Source organism: Sciurus vulgaris (assembly GCF_902686455.1).
Source record: "Sciurus vulgaris genome assembly, chromosome: 11".
NCBI lineage: Eukaryota > Metazoa > Chordata > Mammalia > Rodentia > Sciuridae > Sciurus > Sciurus vulgaris.
Window position 1 is genome coordinate 86484816 of NC_136472.1, and position 17179 is coordinate 86501994.

At 34.7% G+C, this 17179-nt stretch overlaps 2 protein-coding genes across 4 annotated transcripts in view; one reads left to right on the forward strand and one right to left on the reverse strand.

Moving 5' to 3' along the window:
* NOX4 (NADPH oxidase 4) overlaps window positions 1-6547 on the reverse strand; it is a 367378-nt gene extending 360831 nt beyond the window's left edge. Inside the window, exon 1 of the mRNA XM_079105592.1 lies at window positions 5873-6547. The gene's annotated coding sequence lies outside the window, so the exon portion shown is untranslated. The remainder of the gene's footprint in view (window positions 1-5872) is intronic.
* FOLH1 (folate hydrolase 1) overlaps window positions 5214-17179 on the forward strand; it is a 48968-nt gene continuing 37002 nt past the window's right edge. Inside the window, exons 1-4 of one of the 3 annotated variants that reach the window (XM_079105570.1) lie at window positions 5214-5502; window positions 7788-7896; window positions 9169-9355; window positions 14786-14887. In XM_079105570.1, the coding sequence (XP_078961696.1) occupies window positions 5385-5502; window positions 7788-7896; window positions 9169-9355; window positions 14786-14887 (516 nt within the window). In that variant the 5' untranslated portion in view covers window positions 5214-5384. Of the gene's footprint in view, window positions 5503-5528; window positions 5730-7787; window positions 7897-9168; window positions 9356-14785; window positions 14888-17179 lie in introns of those variants that run through there. The other 2 variants (XM_079105569.1, XM_079105571.1) reach the window with 2 other exon arrangements.

Consider the following 17179-nt stretch of genomic DNA (forward strand, 5'->3'; position numbering starts at 1 on the left):
TGCAGGCAAATGGATGCAATTGGAGAATATCATGCTAAGTGAGATAAGCCAATCTCAAAAATCCAAAAGACAAATGATCTCACTGATAAGCCGATGATGACACATAATGGGGGGTGGGAGGGGGGCAAGAATGGAGGAAGGAGGGACTGTATAGAAGAAAAAGAGGGGTGTGAGGGGTGGGGGGGAAGGAAAAAATAACAATGAATCAAACCTACATAAATGTATGATTTCACAAATGTTATGCTGTTACTCCATGTACAAACAGAAACAACATGTATCCCATTTGTTTATAATAAAAATAAATTTAAAAATAAATAAATAAATAAATAAAAAAGAAGCAGCCAGAAAATATTAAAGTATATTTTTCTTAACTTTGTTACAGCATTTTTCAAAAGGAAATACCTGTTAGAGGCTAGATAAAAGATGATAAATTTTATTTTACTTTTTTTTCAAGAACAGACCCAGTAGATGAGTGTAATACATTGATTTAGTTGATATTTGTACAAAGACAGATTTATCTTGTCCTCATTTTCATTTTGACTGATGTCACCCCTTTCGATTTGTGAAAGAATTCTTAGTATTTTAGGTGGTGTATCTCATTTTACTCTTTGGAATGAATTTCTTCATTGTTTTCATGATGATGTGGTTTCCTCAACTTTAGGTTACCATGAGATTGTATTGTATTTAATTAAACACAACAGATTTCTAGATACGCACGTGACGTTCAACTTGAAACAACCTGATCAAATAAGACAGCGACTTTATACGAATTTGTTTTGAAATGTGAAACAATGCCATCCATTATTCACTCACAAATTCCAAGTGCCATGATTAATGTCAACATTTTGACTCCTGCATAAAACAGCAACTTTTATGATCCCTATTTTAGAGGAGAGTAATTTGAAGGTTAGCAAGACTAAGAAAGTTGCATAAACATACATGACAGGGAAGCTGGAAAAAGTCCAAAGTGTCAGCAGCTTACCATTATACAATTAACTGGAAAATTCAGTCAACCCTGGTCTGCCATAAGGGGAACAAAATAGCTATTGAGCATTGACTTTGTACCAAATACAGTCCCAATAGTCAGAAATCCCAGTTCAAATAGGACTTGCACCAAAAGATAGATCATTTTGGTGTTTGTGTGACTGATTCCAATACTTGGTCCATGAGATAATTAAGAAATGCATTTCAGACTGAACAAAATAATTAGATGAGTAAATATTGTTAAAGGACAAGAATGCTCTATCTCATTACTGAATTAAAGCTTTTATTCTGTACCATTTTGCTCTATCATTTTAAAAGATCCTAAAACTAAGTTCTTCATGATCCATCAGCAACAGCTGCTACACAATTCATCTAAAGGTATTTATTGCATAACTATGATGTGCAAAATGCTCTGCCAGGCATAGTCCTTACACTCTGCAAGTTTGCAGTCTAGAGATTCTGTAAAACCTGATGGCCAAGTAGTTAAAGCAATTAGCTTTCCCTTCTTTAATATTTCTATCTTAATCTATTTCCTGCACAGAGAGAAGAGGGCAATCAGGTCACATTTTAACTTATCCATCATCTATGTAATAATGTCAAGTAGTTCTTGTGTATGGATATTTCGCTTTATGAAATACTTCAAGTGCTCTTTAAACAAGAGCTATTGTGATTAATAAGAATCATTAATTATGAATAAGGAGTCCACAGGCTGTTCTGAATTCACACCTTTGCCGTTCTTTTCGTCACATAATCTCTGCTTTCTGGCTTTGTCATTTCTCTCTCTATTTAGGCCCTGTCTTACCCCTTTCAGTAAAATTCCCCAGTAGGAATAATCATTTCTTACACTTCATAATTGCTTCATTATTAGCATAAAATAATTCAATAATTCAAAAGGACTTTTCTATATACTAAGCCTTGTGATTAATTCTGCAAAATAGGATCAAAATATGGATCTTGGCACCAAGGATCTTAAAATCTGAAAAGACATAGAGTAAAACATGTAACAAAACACCTCAGTAGAAGTCCAGGAAGAAGAGAGATCAGTTATTAGTTCAAATGTCTGCGGATATTAAGAAAGTCTCACAACATAGTTTTTTAAAGCAAGAGTTTTAAAGAAAGAAAAAAGATGTGCACATGAAGGCAGGAATAAAATGTTCACATAGAAGGGCACATTTGCACTTAGGATACTTTCAAATATGATGGTATTAAACCAATGTCATATTAATAGTTTACTCAGGGTATAAATTATGAAGAATATATGAAATAAGTGAAGGATCAGAGGTTAAGGAGAGTACTCACAAGAAACTAACACTCTTGAAATTTCTAGCAAGAAAGGTACAGTTATAACAGATGGTTTATTTGTTATTATAGGATATTCATGATAAATAACCAAGTGATAGTTTTCCTTTTTAACATCATAGTTTTTCTTCATTCATTCACTGAAAACATATTTATCAAATAATTACTGGGTGCTGGAAATTTTGGTTAAGAAATGTATAAAACAAAGCCCCTGACCTCAAAAATGTGAGTCTATCTGGGGAGACAGACAGGTGCACACAGCTACAGTGTAGGATGAGAAGTTTTACCGTTAGGGTTGGTTCAAAGAAGCAAGATAGTATCCAACTGGGTTTGCCATTATTCTGCTTTGCTAATCTTTCCCTGATAGTTAAAGAAGGAAGTACAGTGTGGCCTGATGCTTACCAGGGACATTCAAAAAACAAGTTTCTTCCATTTTTTTCTTGAAAAATAACAGTTCCTCTAAAACTTAGCTGTCTTATCTGTAAAAGATTGATAATACTAAAGGTGACAACAGAAAAATCTTGTGTTTTCATAATTAGTCACTAGAGGTTTCAAATTCTTTTAGGTTAAGTCCTGAGAAATAAATTAAATAATAGATATAAAACATATACCATAATATCTACCATATAGAAAGTATTTATAATGTTAGATATTAATTACTTCTTAAAGGTATATCTTCCCTATAAAACTTTAAGTTCCACAAGGTTTACATATCCGACCAATATGTATTCATTCTCTGAACCCTCAAATACATCCTCTTCACCACAGAGGCTTATTAATTCAATTAGTGTCATTTCTCAGTATCTATAGAGGACTGATTCCAGGATCCCCTGCAGATAGCAAAATCTGAGGATGCTTAAATTCTACATATAAAATTATATTCTCCCACACACTTTAAATAATTTCTAGATTACTTATAATACCTAATACAATACAAATGCTATGTAAATGTGGCTATATTATATTATGAAATATGCCAAGATAAAAGATAAAAGTCTATACAGTTCAGTGCAGACACATTTCTTTCCAACTATTTTCTGTCTCATGTTATTTGAGGACATGGAACCCTGATATATGGAGAGCCAACTATATTAGGTAGTTTAAACCCTGCTCAAAAATTCTTTTTTCATATTTAACTGAAATTTGCCTGAGTTATAGTCATACTTTACCTTCAAAATATATACATTGGCCTAGTGTACCTGATGTTACTGAGTGATCCCAGACTTTATAAATGAGGAGATATATTCAAGTTATTTGATGATTGGTACTCAAGGAAGGTTATGAAGCCTAGAGAGGACTAGATCTAAAGTTTAAGTCCAAGTCTGATGGCACTAATAGCATTGATTCTCCTCACTCTCAGCAGACTCAGTAAACAGCCTGAGCTCTATGGAGGCTATACGGATTGTAACAGGTCTTAGTTTTGTGACTGGATGATTTACTTCATCTCACTACATATCCATTTTTCCTTATGTAAAATGGGAAGAGTAGTAGTATAAATCTTGAAGGGTTCCTATAATAATTAAATGAGATAATGTATATAAAATATATCACTCATAATAAGTGCTTACTTAATGTCATTCAATATTATTCTGTCATTCCTGGTTAGATTTGACACCAGGAGCATTAGAAAAAAATATATAACATAAAATTTTATTAGAAAGTCTTTAGAAACTCCCTCTTTTCTTTCCTAGGTCATACAGGAGATGTCTTGGTTCACCGTTGACAGATTAAATTCCCATATTTGTTCACTTTGTTAGCAAATTCTTTATCAAAGTATCCAAGACACTGTATAATCTAGTTCATCTTTATCTATTTTATCCTGCCTCTCCTTTTCACAAATCAAGCTTTTTGTGAAATACTTGGATGTACTGAGCTTTGAGACTTTGTCTACCCTGCTGGTCCCCAGTCCCTAATGTCTCTTCTATCTCCACTTGTTCAAATCCTACCTGAACTTCATGACTATTAAAAGCAATGCTTCCATATGTACTGCATGACTGTTAAAAGCAATGATTCCATATATCATTCCTAGACAATGCATTGTCTCCTTCATGGATTATAAGAACATAATTGATTTCATGAAGCATGGAGTCATTCTTTCCCTGTACTTAACATGACCATTATTAAGAATTTGATTTTTCGTCCTAGTTGGACAAAGAACAATTTCTTATCTATTTTGAAAGACTGTCCAAATACAAGGTATGAAAATGAAGCCTCTGAGTTTAGCAAGTTCCAATATTATTCCTTTTAAAAATGGTTTGATAAAGATTTGGTAGTGTGGCTCAGTGATTGAGCTTTTGCCTAGCATGCCTGAGACCCTGGTAGAGCCCCAGTACCAGTAAATAAAAAAATATGTAAGTAAGTAAATAAATTCCTTGTGCATGGGGCAGCGTGGTGCCCACCTTTCACCTCAGCTAGGGTAAGATGATTGCCAATTGGAGGCTACACTCAGCAGCGTAGTCAGACCCCTGTCTCAATAAATAAATAAATAAATAAACAAACACTTCGTTTTATTATGTAAATGAAGGGCAATATCCTGAATATTTGCAAATAACAATGACACTTGTTAGGAAAAAGAGCAGGATGGTAGATGACACCGCCAACCCTATTTAAATATCCAAGACAGTACAAGAACCGGATATTGCCTTTTCAGCTTGAAGTTATGCAGCACACAGTTATAAAGCATTTTGTAAGATGTCGAAGCTGAAAAAAAAAAAGTTCTCCAGAGACGGTTTAAGTTTGTTCCACTATCTTGGGGCCAGGTCGGTATTTATTTTCCTAAAGAAAAGTAACGCTCCACTCTCCAGATCCGCCCCTCCCCCTCCCCTCCTCTCCTCCTTCCCTTCCCCGCCCTCTCGTTCTCTCTTTCTTTTTAAAAGCGCCCTCGAAAGAGGCCGGGTTACTTGCCCACCCCTCCCTCGGATTGGTTCAGAGTAAACTAGAAGTACTTTTTGGGCGGGACTGGTCCCCAGGGCTGGGAGTGAATTCAAGCCGCGGGTGGCACTAGTGGAGGAAAGCTGCCTCGCCGCAGGGCGGGACTAGGACTGGCCTGTGCGGCCGCAGCAGAGGCGCGGGTCCCGGGAGGCCAGGCCGACTCAGCGGAGATGTGGAATCCCCTGCGCGAGAACGACTCAGCTGCAGTTGCGGGGCGCCGCCCGCGCTGGCTTTTCGCCGGGGCGCTGGTGCTAGCCTCCGGCCTCTTTATCCTCGGCTTCCTCTTCGGTAGGGGCGTTTGCTAATAAGCAAACCTCGGAGCCTCGCGGCGCAGTTCTGCGGTTCCGGGGACTCGCGAGCCTGCCGCGGAGTAGGATCCTGTCGCATGTCTTCCCCAGGGGCGGTTATTTGGAAAAAGGGCAATGTGCCCAAGAGTCGCCTGGAGTTTGACGGAGGATTGCAGGGCGCAGTCAGTGTAGGGTTAAGTTCTAAAGAAGCCGCAAGTTCTGGCTAAGGTATAAAACGGGGAGAACCTGAAATTGAATTTAGAAAGGTTCCCCATGCCCTGCAAGACTCAATACTTTTGAAGACAAGCAGCATTATTTCTATGGTTGTGAAACGAGGTTATCCAAGGAGCTTTGCCTGAAGCGGCTCCTACCTGTTTGGGGTTTTCGTTTACTTCGGTGCCTGGGAATGCTTCGGGTGCAAGGTAGAATTCAGAGTATTGCTGCAAAAGGAGTCTTCGCATTCTTCAGTCCTTGGGACTAGCAGAGGCACATTTAAGAAATGGGTGATTTATTGCCAGCGCTTTGAACTGATCTTTTGCTGGCCTTTTGCGTTGTTTCCTGTACTGATTTACAGACTTAAACCAACTCTACAAGAAAATAGGAGCGCTGCATGCAGACTCAGTCTTTAAATTCTAATTTTAATTCGTAGTGACCTTGAACAAATGACCAAGTCCTTCAATCTCAGTTTTTCACTTTATGGTGAGAATAGTATCTGAACTTTATAGATCATAGTAAATGAAATAGCATGCAAAGTTCCTAGCATCATACTGGAGTTTTTGGCTCTTCATTTCTCCTCTATAAGGAGAGGTTCCTAATAGGATTACTGTAAGGTTTTTAAAAGTAGTAAACCCCTGCTCTGAATTCTGGATCCCCTCTAGGATTTGGAAGACCAGGATGTGGACCACTTAAGTTTATTCGAACCCTGTATCATCTGCCAGTTCACTGTGTGACCTTGGAGTCTCAAAAGACTTTATATACTCTGTTCATGAACTAACATGTGGGTGTTGGTAACCACTTAGGGTTGCTGTGGGGCTTAAATAAGATAAGTGTTCTATAATGATACATTTCAAATTGAGTTTTCATTTTCTTAACTGGAAAAAGAGGAGTTAAGAACTTAGCAAGGTCAGCATAGTATTCAAATATCCTGTCTGTCTTAAAGGCATCATCCTAATTCCAGTATTCAGTGTCAGTGGCCAAGTCACAGAATAGGCTCTTTATTGTGTTTGTCTGTTTGTTTTCCTTAAGGTGCTCTGCTCTCCCCTCCCCTCTGCAGGCCTCTATGCTTTTCATCATGTTCATTTTTCAGATCTCAACTCAAATATCAAATATCTCATCCTCAGTGTGTCTCCTTCCCAGATCCCACAGTCTAATCAAAGTCTCCTTTAGTTTAATGCACAGGTGAAATCATATCTCTTTTGTAGCCAATCATGTATTTTAATGTGTTTATATGCATGTGTATTTGTATACATGTGATCAATAATTGGAAAGCATGAAATCTGACTGATTGTTAAGTTTGTAACACTTTTAATCCCTTATCAATATACTTTCTCCAAATAAATTCCATAATGATTCCCTCTCTCCCTTAGATTAAGTCAACAAAAGAGGCCAATGGGCTCTATATAATGTGGGTATGCATTGCCTCTGGTCTCCTGCGTGCACAGCGTGCTTTGCAGAGATGTTGGGTAAATTGGAGTTTCACTGTAGCTTTCTGACCTTCAACTTCTCAAGCCTATTTTAACTAGAAACAAAATTGCAGCACACTTTGTTTTCATTTCAGAAGCAGAGCAAATTAAAAGTCTGAGTTTTCTTCAACATTTTGAAATATTTTATGTACTTGAAATATGTTCATAGTTAATTCACTATAAACATTTATTAAATATTTATTCTAGGTCAATAGACAAGAAGTCACTAGAGAGAGAAGGTTTATAGAGAAAGAAAGCAGATCTGCATTTTGACTTTATTTTAATATGTGTAGTTTATCTCCTTTAGCTGAAACCTTAATACCATACTTAATTCAAGTGCCGATTCTTCATAAAACGTTTCTTAAAATAGCAAGTGTATTATTATTGAAACTGAAATAAAAATATGTTGCTTTGTTATTTTAAATGTTTACATGATGTTTTTTTCAGAGGAAGTAGGCAAGGGAAATTAAATTTCAGAAAATCTCAGCTAACATCAGAGGTAATTGCTGATTTGTGTTTTACGCATGACAGATAAAATCAAAAAGAAAAATAACACTTGTTTATGAGCTCATATCTCATTCCTGTATTTGTATGTATTTTACAGGATGGTTTATAAAATCTTCCAATGAAGCTACAAACATTGTTCCACAGAATGGTCTGAAGAAGGTATTTTTGGATGAATTGAAAGCCGAAAACATCAAAAAGTTCCTATAGTAAGCATATGCTTAAAAATTTGTATAAATAGTTTATTGGAGAAATATTCTGTTTAGAAGTTTTGACCTGATAGTTCATACACAGGCATCAGTTTTTTAAAAAGTTTAGTTTGCTGCAGATCTTGCATCTCATTTCATGTGGGGGGGATTATACTCTTAGCTGAACTTTCATTATTACAGAGGTTTCTGGGTAGGAGTCAGCCAACTTTTTCAGTAAAGGGACCAGCCTTCATGGACCAACAGGTCTCTGTCATACCTACTCAGCTTTGCTATTGCAGCACCAAAGAAGCCATAGAAAATACATTAAAAATTAAGCATGTAAGTTCTGATACAATATAATTTTAGGCAATGAAATTTGAATTTCATAAATTGAAGTATCAAAAACAGGATTCTTCTGTTTTATTCACCTATTTAAATGTAAAAGCCACTCTTAGTCTGTGAACTATACAAAAACCAGCAGTAGTCTAGGTTTGACCTGAGGAAATTAGTTTGCTGACTCATGCTTTAGAGGAAGATAGATTTTTTAGTAAGAACAGACTTGGGAGTTGAACAGAATTGAGTTTGAATTCCATCTTTGCCCACTAATACTAAAGTAGGTTTAAGTGAATACTTAACCTTCCTGAGCCTTCATTTCTAGCCCTATAACATGGAGAAAATAATATTGCTGTGATGAGAATGAATTTGGGAGCATGTTTGGCGTATTTTGGATATTAGTTCCACACCTCCTGAAATTAGCCTAAAGCAAAAGAGAAAAATGTGTAAATTTCAGAAGCATGTACAAAGCAACTAAAAATAAAGCAACTAAAATAAAACATACATATAGAATTAATAGGTGTTTGATTAGAATAGTTATTTTCAGAGCATGAATTCTCCTTGAATATTTATTTATTTATTACAAACTAGCTTAGTGCATTTATCCAAAAAATATCTGAAGTACCTCTAGTGATTGAAGGATTTTCTAGTGAATACAAAGTATAATTTTATATAAAAAAAAACCATAACATGTACATAGGTAGACACATAGACATGCACAGTCATAACAAACACATCAATTAATTGCAACAGAATCAAAACCATGGATAAAAATTTGCTAAGGTGCCTGGCAGGTTTTTGGAAGAGCCCCTCCAAGTGAAAGAACTTGAAGTTCAAACTTCTTTACTGTGTGGAAAAATCTCCTCGGCCTCTCGCACTTATTCTACTATAATCATGGTAATTTGGGATAAAGGCTCATTAAACATTAATTTCTAACCACTTTCAATTTTTGTTCACCAGTAATTTTACACGGATACCGCATTTAGCAGGAACAGAACAAAACTTTGAGCTTGCAAAGCAAATTCAATCCCAGTGGAAAGAATTTGGCCTGGATTCTGTTGAGTTAGCCCATTATGATGTCCTGTTGTCCTACCCAAATAAGACTCATCCCAACTACATCTCAATAATTGATGAAGATGGAAATGAGGTAAAAAAACAAAAAAGGGAATAAAAGAAACATCTATGCTAGTCTATTCTTTTCAAATACCTCCTGTGAAAGAATATGCTCTCCCTTCAAATATTGATACAAGAAATCAATATTATCAGTTTGTGAATAATATCTTTGATAACTCATTACAGTGTCAACTACTTTCTCATGATGTTTGAATTTAATGAGATGTTGAGAAGATTCTGATAAATTAATGATTTATGATAGTTACTGCTTTTTGTAGTTTAGTATTGCACACCAATGTCAAATATTATATACTGGTAAGCTTCCAAGAAACTAAAATAGATTCACTTTTGATAGGTCTAAATTTTGAAGACACTGCATAGATCTGGAGTTGCTAAAATATTCATTGATCCAATGTGCAGTTTTCATCAAAGGTTTTATTGGTTTGTAATGACTGTTTCCACTTGATCTTATTTAAAAAGCTAAAAGGCAATAAATGATTATGTCTGAAAGGACTATGTGTTAAGGTCTCTGACAAGAGCTTGTGTGGGACATTTGGAGGGGGAAATGATTTGGAGGCAAGTTCTATAGGTTGTTATCTACACTATACAATATGTAATCTTGTTTGCAAGTTCAGGCACATACATGAAAAAGAGAAGAAAACACAGATAGATAATTGGCATAATTTTTATTGGAATTTGTGTTCAGTATGAAAGCTTATAAAATGCAACTCAAATATCTACCCCTATTTACCACATCTTAGTTTTAGGGCTATCATATCCAAAATTGTCTCTTTCAACTTAGAAGAATTCCTTCAATCCTTTTGTTACTGGGTCTTCTAAATTACATATTGCTTCAAATATATCCAACTTGTTCAGTGCACTGAAAATGTCATATAGTTTGAATATTAATTTTATTAAGAATATTAATTTTATTAAAAATATTAGCCTCTTATTGATAATTTTTCAGTCTCTTCTTGATAATTAATGTATTATTTTATTCAGTCACTGATATAATCCCATGCTAAATTTCATAATATGATTTTCCATATTAACTATTTTAAACTATGGAAATGAATAATTTAACTTTAAAGAAATGCTATTAAATTTTGTAAAATTTATAAGTATTTTTAAAGTATGGGGAATACCAATATACATCATAGAGTCTCATAGCAATTATAAAATAAGTGCTGGCATATCTATGCAATCAAGTATGAACTTTCTTTTCCTTTAAACTTGCTTTTAAAGGAAAATTATTTAATGACATAATAAAATATTGACAATGTTAAAAATGCACATATACTTAAGACTGTCTTGATATATCAAATTTGGGGATTGTTAGTATGTAAAAAGAAAAATAACAGAATAACAGACTCTTTTTTTTTTCTTTTCTCCTTTCTCTTCACCTACCAATTTTGACTGATCCATTGTTTTTATTATTTCATTATTTACTTTTGTTGTTATATACATTTATAAAGTTACTAAAGTTTGTCATATTATATAAAAATCAATGGTATAGAAGTTTCATTGTGGAGATTTTTCTGAATGGTGTTAGCTACCTAAAGCATTTATTTATTCTAAGTTATATCATTGGTTGGTCTTAATTTTTATACAAGTTACAAATGTTATTTCATCACATGGTCCTTTGGAATACCTTACTTTCTCTTTATTTTACCATTTTCAGTATAATCACTATTCAACTACCCATTGATTCTTTTGACATTCACCTCCATTTCTATAAATAACAGATTACTTTGTTTCAAATTCTGGCATTAACTATAGACATTGTGAAAATTCAACTCTATGGCTCATCCCACTACTCTGTCCAATGTCCTTTCTTATCTCCTAGGGCAATTTGTTGTATTTGACTAACTATTCACAGTTGAACTATGTGGTAAACTATGATTTCTTTTAGTCCTGGGTAACACAGAAAAGTTCCCTGCCCACAGGCAACAAATATAGTTAGTAGTTTCTAGATCCTATTGGAAATCCAGTGTTCTTAGTGTATACAGGTACATTGTTTCAGCTTTGTTCATGCAGAGATAACATACCACAGAGAATGAACTGCATGTTTCCTTTTTATGTCTCAAAAAGTAAACAGAAATTTGTAATCTAAAATTGTTTAAGCTATACTCACAGAACACATAATATGAAGCTACTAGTGAATTTCAGAAAGTGACTAATGCACAAAGACTGGTATGTATTCCACATTTAATAAGTTCAGCCAAGTAAGTAATTTCCTTGACCTTAAAAATACTTTTCTTCATGGTTAGAATAACTCATAAGTTGCTGTGAAATTCACTCCTGCACAGCATGATACAGTATTGAAGATTTCCAAAAATCAAGTGAAGCAAGCTTGAATGTTCCCTTGCCTGGAAGATTTACCTATATGGCTTTGCTTCTAGATGGATTTTTATTGCCCCTTAGCAAGTTTCTTTTATAAACTTACCCAGCGACACACTAAGTTTGTACCCTATGCAAATCACAGAAAAAAATATGGGAAACTTGGAAAGTGTGGGGACTTTGGTGTAGTGGTTGATTTTGTTTCATTTGAGGTCCCATCAGCCTCAGGAGAGAGAGACAATTAGTGTTCCAGTTAAGAGTACTACAGTGTTACCCCAGATTCACTCCCAGCCCCTCTACCCTGGGTATCTGCACTGGTAGTGACTAGAGTATGCTGTTGAAAAGAAGTGATGATATCTGGTAACCTTGAATTTCTTCTAGTCTTGAAGGGAATGACTTTAAAGTTTCACCATTAATTTTGATAGTTGCTATACTCTCATCAGGTTAACGTGCTTCCTTTCCAGGTTGCTAAGACTTTTTGCTATGGATTTATGTTGAAGTTTATCAACACACTTTTCTTTTGAGATGAGCATAACATTTTTCTTTTTTGAGCTGATGATAGCATTAAGTAATACCCTAATGTTAATCGAACCTTACATTTCTGGAACTGGTACTAGGAGTTTAAATTTATATATTCATATATATTCAATTTGTATTCCTAACATGTCTAGTCTTGATTTTTTTGGCAAGTTACTTGTTGGGCTATAATTTCTAGATCATACTCATTTTATAATATGGGTTGTTTATGTAAGTCTCTGAGAAAGATTGTGCTATATTGAAATGATCTTTTTCTTTAACCTTTCATGAAGAATTAGTTGGCCTTGACACTTTATTTTGAAGATTATTAAGCAACTGATTTATTTTTTAAATTTTATATAAAAAATATTATAGTTTTTTTAACTAAGTACTCAATACCCTAGCATTGATGTTTTACTATAAGTAGAGTGTAGATTATTTTCTTACTTATTTTGGTCAGACTATTTTGAACCTCCTAAATCTGAGAGTTCATAATTTTTATTAGTTTTGAAATATTCTTAGTCATTAAATATTCAAATCTAGCTGTTCCACATTCTCTTTTCTTCTTTTAGAATTCTTATGTGTTCTGACCCTTCTCATTTTATTCTTTAGTTCTCTTAATTCTTCTATACTTTTCATTACTAAGATTCTGTGCTGCATGCTGGGCCATTCCTTCAGATCTGTCTCCTAAACTAATTAATTTTCTCCAGATTTGTCCTTTTTTAAACTATAAATTATTTTTAATTTTTTCATTTGACTTTTAAAAATTTGTTTTAATTAATTATACATGATAGTAGAATGCACTTTGATACATCATATAAAATGGAGTATAGTTTCTCATTTGACTTTTAATTCAATAATGTGCATGATAAATATAAGAAAAGTAGTCTTTGCAAATGGGATTTTACCTTGTTCTTTCTATTGGTTCTTTTCCGACTACTTTGTGTGTGTTTAGTGATTTGGGGGTCTCTTCCTCACAACTTCATGGAACTTCCTTAAATCCTCAATTGAAGGCTAAGTCATACTGATAATTGCTGCCAAGCCCCAGAGGGTACCATAAACCTGGTACTACTTTAAAATATTGTTTTTTAGCTTGAGGCATTTTGTACCATATAGGTCATGAATGGGAAATTACTAGACTCAGGGGCCTTTCTTTCTACTGTACACTAAGCCATCACTTTCTGTGGAGCAGATTTATTTCTAATTTATCACTAACCTTAAATACCATTGTTCTTTGGAGACCAGCCTCATGCAGGGGTCCTGTTTAACTCCACTATTGGTACTGACATCAGACTCTTAACTCCTGTATCTCCTTCATGGATCCCTATGCCCTGATAGATTCAACTGAGGCAAATCAGACTAGTTCAGTCATCTTTTTATTACTATAATAAAATACCTGAGAGAATATAATTAAGTCCTGAAAGAAAATGTTTAGGGATTAGAAGTATGACTCAGGGGTGAAGTGCTTGCCTAGCAAATGCAGAGCCCTGGGTTTGATCCCCAGCACCACAAAAAAGAAAAAAAGGTTTATTTTAAGCTTTTTGTTTTAGAAGTCCCAGTCTATGATCAGGGGTATGAAGGTAGGTTCCCTGGCTTTAGGCCTCTGAACAAGGCAGCACATAATGACAGGAGCACATGGACAAACTGCTAACCTCATGACCAGAAAGCAAAGAGAAGAGGTTGGTGCCCCATAATCCCCTTCAAGGGCATACCTTCAATGACCTAAGGCCAACTCACCATTCCCTAAAGATTACTTCACCTCCCAAAAGTGCCACGCTGGGAAGCAAACCTTTAACATCACCTGGACCTTAGGGGAGCCTTCAGCCTCCACACTGTAGCATGGATTTTAGGATTGACTCAGGATTACTGCTTTCACATCTTGTTGTGGGTGAGGAGGTGACTACTGAGTATTACTTACTTTTGTCTTTCCCAATTGAAAGATGACACTTCGAAAGACATACGTTTTATTTCATAGTTTCTATTCTTCTTAGTGTGAATGTTGTTCAGTGTATCCAGATACTATTGGGTGTGATCCTCAATTAGGTAATGGCTTGTTAAAGTGAATTTCATACTTAATTTATTCTTAATTAAATTAATACTTTTATAATAAGTGCCTACCATTACCATATAGTACTACATTTGTATTTGGAGACTAAAATTTAAATTTTTTATCTTTAAAAACTATTTTTTTTCCCCTAAATCAAAAACTGGTACTTATGAGTTCTCTCAGGGGTCTCAAGAGGTTAATAGACAGGCTAACCTTCTGTGAAGCAATGATATATTTAGGCCTTTGTTTAAGCCAGACTGGGATGCATGCCACTTAAAAAACAAACAAACAAACAAACAAACAAAACGATTGCTAATTTAGGGAGACAAAGCAATTTTTGTTAGCTTTGTACCCTGGATGGATGTTGAGAACAGTATCTGAACTGATTCATCTCATGCATTCCTCACAACTTTTAGCACATTGCTGAGCATCTGATAAGTATTCTCACAATGCTGAAGGATTAGTTACCCCCCACAGAAGGTAGTGAGCATTTCCCCTTGCTAGATTATAGGAATTAGACTTCGACTGATTTGCTTCTGATTACTGTGTTTGTGTCTCTAGATTTTCAATACATCATTATTTGAACCACCTCCTCCGGGATATGAAAATGTTTCAGATGTTGTTCCACCTTTCAGTGCCTTCTCTCCGAAAGGAATGCCAGAGGTAAAATGTCCTGGACTAAAATAAAAATGACAAAAATGCCTCCTGTTACCTCAGACATGCAGGCAATATTTAAAGGCTAATAAAAGGATTTTTGATGTAATTCAAATAAGCCCTTTTCCACATTTAAGAAACTAGAGTTCCTTAGGAGGGAAAAAAAAAGAATCCTGATTATTTTTGTTCATGGTGCTTTTTTAAGATAAATTTTGTTACAATGAGGCGCACAAAACACATTTATTGACTTTTGACAAATGCATTCACCTGTGTAATCCAGACTTCTTCAGTATATAGAATATTACCATCACTTCAGAAAATCTTGTATTCCTTCTTAACCAACTCCACATGCCACTGAGTCAATTGTTGTTTCTGATTTTTTTTTACCATCATATATTGATTTTGCCTATTTTATTAATTCATATAAATGGAATTATATAACATAATTTTTGTGTCTGGATCTTTTCACTAGAGTCTGTGACCTTCATATTTTAATATCAGTAGTTTGTTCATTTTGTTGTTCCAAATTATTGTTTCAGTAATTTCATGTATTACTAAAATTGTATAACACTGATTAATTTTCAAAATTTTTCAATAAAGGTATTTATTTATTTATTTATTTATTTTTAAAAAAACTTTTCACTCATGTATATAGGGTAATAATGTCTGTCTCAATCCACTGTCCTATCTATCCCCACCCTCCTCTCTCCCCTCTGTACAATCTAAAGTTCCTTCATTCTTCCCTAACCACTCCCAACTATGGATCAGCATCTGCTTATCAGATATAACATTCGGCCTTTGGTTTTGTGGGACTGACTTATTTCACTTTGCATGATATTCTCCAGTTCTATCCATTTACCTGCAAATGCCTTAATTTTGTTCTTCTTTCAGGCTAAGCAATTGAATAAAGATATTGTTGTCATTTCCCAATTCAGAGCATGAATATTCATTCTTAAAACATGTGCCGCTTACTCAATAGACTGTGCATGAGTATCATCTGAAATTTTATAATCAGTCCCTAGATTCTTGCACAGATTTTGGTGCATGTCTTAGTTTGTTTGTACTTCTCTAACATAATACCACAGACTGGGTAATTTATAAGAAGAGAATTTTATTTTCTTACAGTTCTATAGACTGGGAAGTCCCAGACCAAGGTTATAGGAGGTTTGGTTGTCTGGTGAGGGCTGCTCTCTGCTTCCAAGATGGCACCTGATTGCTGTGTCTTAGAGTGAAGGAATATATGCCCTCACATGGCCAAAGGCAGAAGGGAAAGCAAGCCTAATGCTTCCTGGAGCCTCTTACACAAGGGCTTTAACCCCAATCATGAGGGAAAATCTCCATGGTCCAATCACCTCTTAAAGTTTCTTCCCTCAAATTCTATCATGTTGGCCTTTAAGTTTCAACACCTGAATTTTGGAGGAGACATTCAAACCATAGCAATGAAAAAGCTGAAATTGACAGGATTCAAAATAACTTATTAATATCTCAAAATGTTCTGTCCCCTAATATAATTTTTAAATTTTATTTTTAAATTTTTTTATTTTTAAATTTTTTATAGACATTTTGATGCATTTTACACAAATGGAGTACATTATTTCATTTCTATGGTTGTACATGATGTAGACTCATACCATTCGTGTATTGGAATGGAACCACCTTTTGACCCAGTTATCCCACTCCTTGGTTTATACCCAAAGGACTTAAAATCAGCATACTACAGTAACAGCCACATCAATGTTTATAGCAGCTCAATTTACAATAGCTAGATTGTGGAACCAACCTAGATGCTCTTCAACAGATGAATGGATAAAGAAACTGTGGTATGTATACACAATGGAATATTATTCAGCCAGAAAGAATAATAATATTATGGCATTTGCAAATAAATGGATGCAATTGGAGAATATCATGCTAAGTGAAATAAACCAATCCCCCAAAAAACCAAAGGCAGAATATTTTCCCTGATAAGTGAATGATGATATATGATGGGGGTGGGGGAGATGGGGAGTGAGAGAATAGTGGAGGAACTTTAGATTATGTAGAAGGAAATGAGAGGTGGGTATGAAAAATATAATATTTAACATTAAGTAAATTCAGTTTTGGATGTGTCAAGTTTGTGGTGCTTAGGACAAATTCACAAGTAAGTTGCTCGTTGGCAGTTAGGTATATTGGATCATCACTCAATAGAGAGGTAAATGTTAACAGTCATTGGAAATGTTCTAAATAAAATCTTTGCACTTAAAATTGAACTGATATTGTAAAATATTTACCAGTTAGGATTTGCTACAAAAACATAAGAAT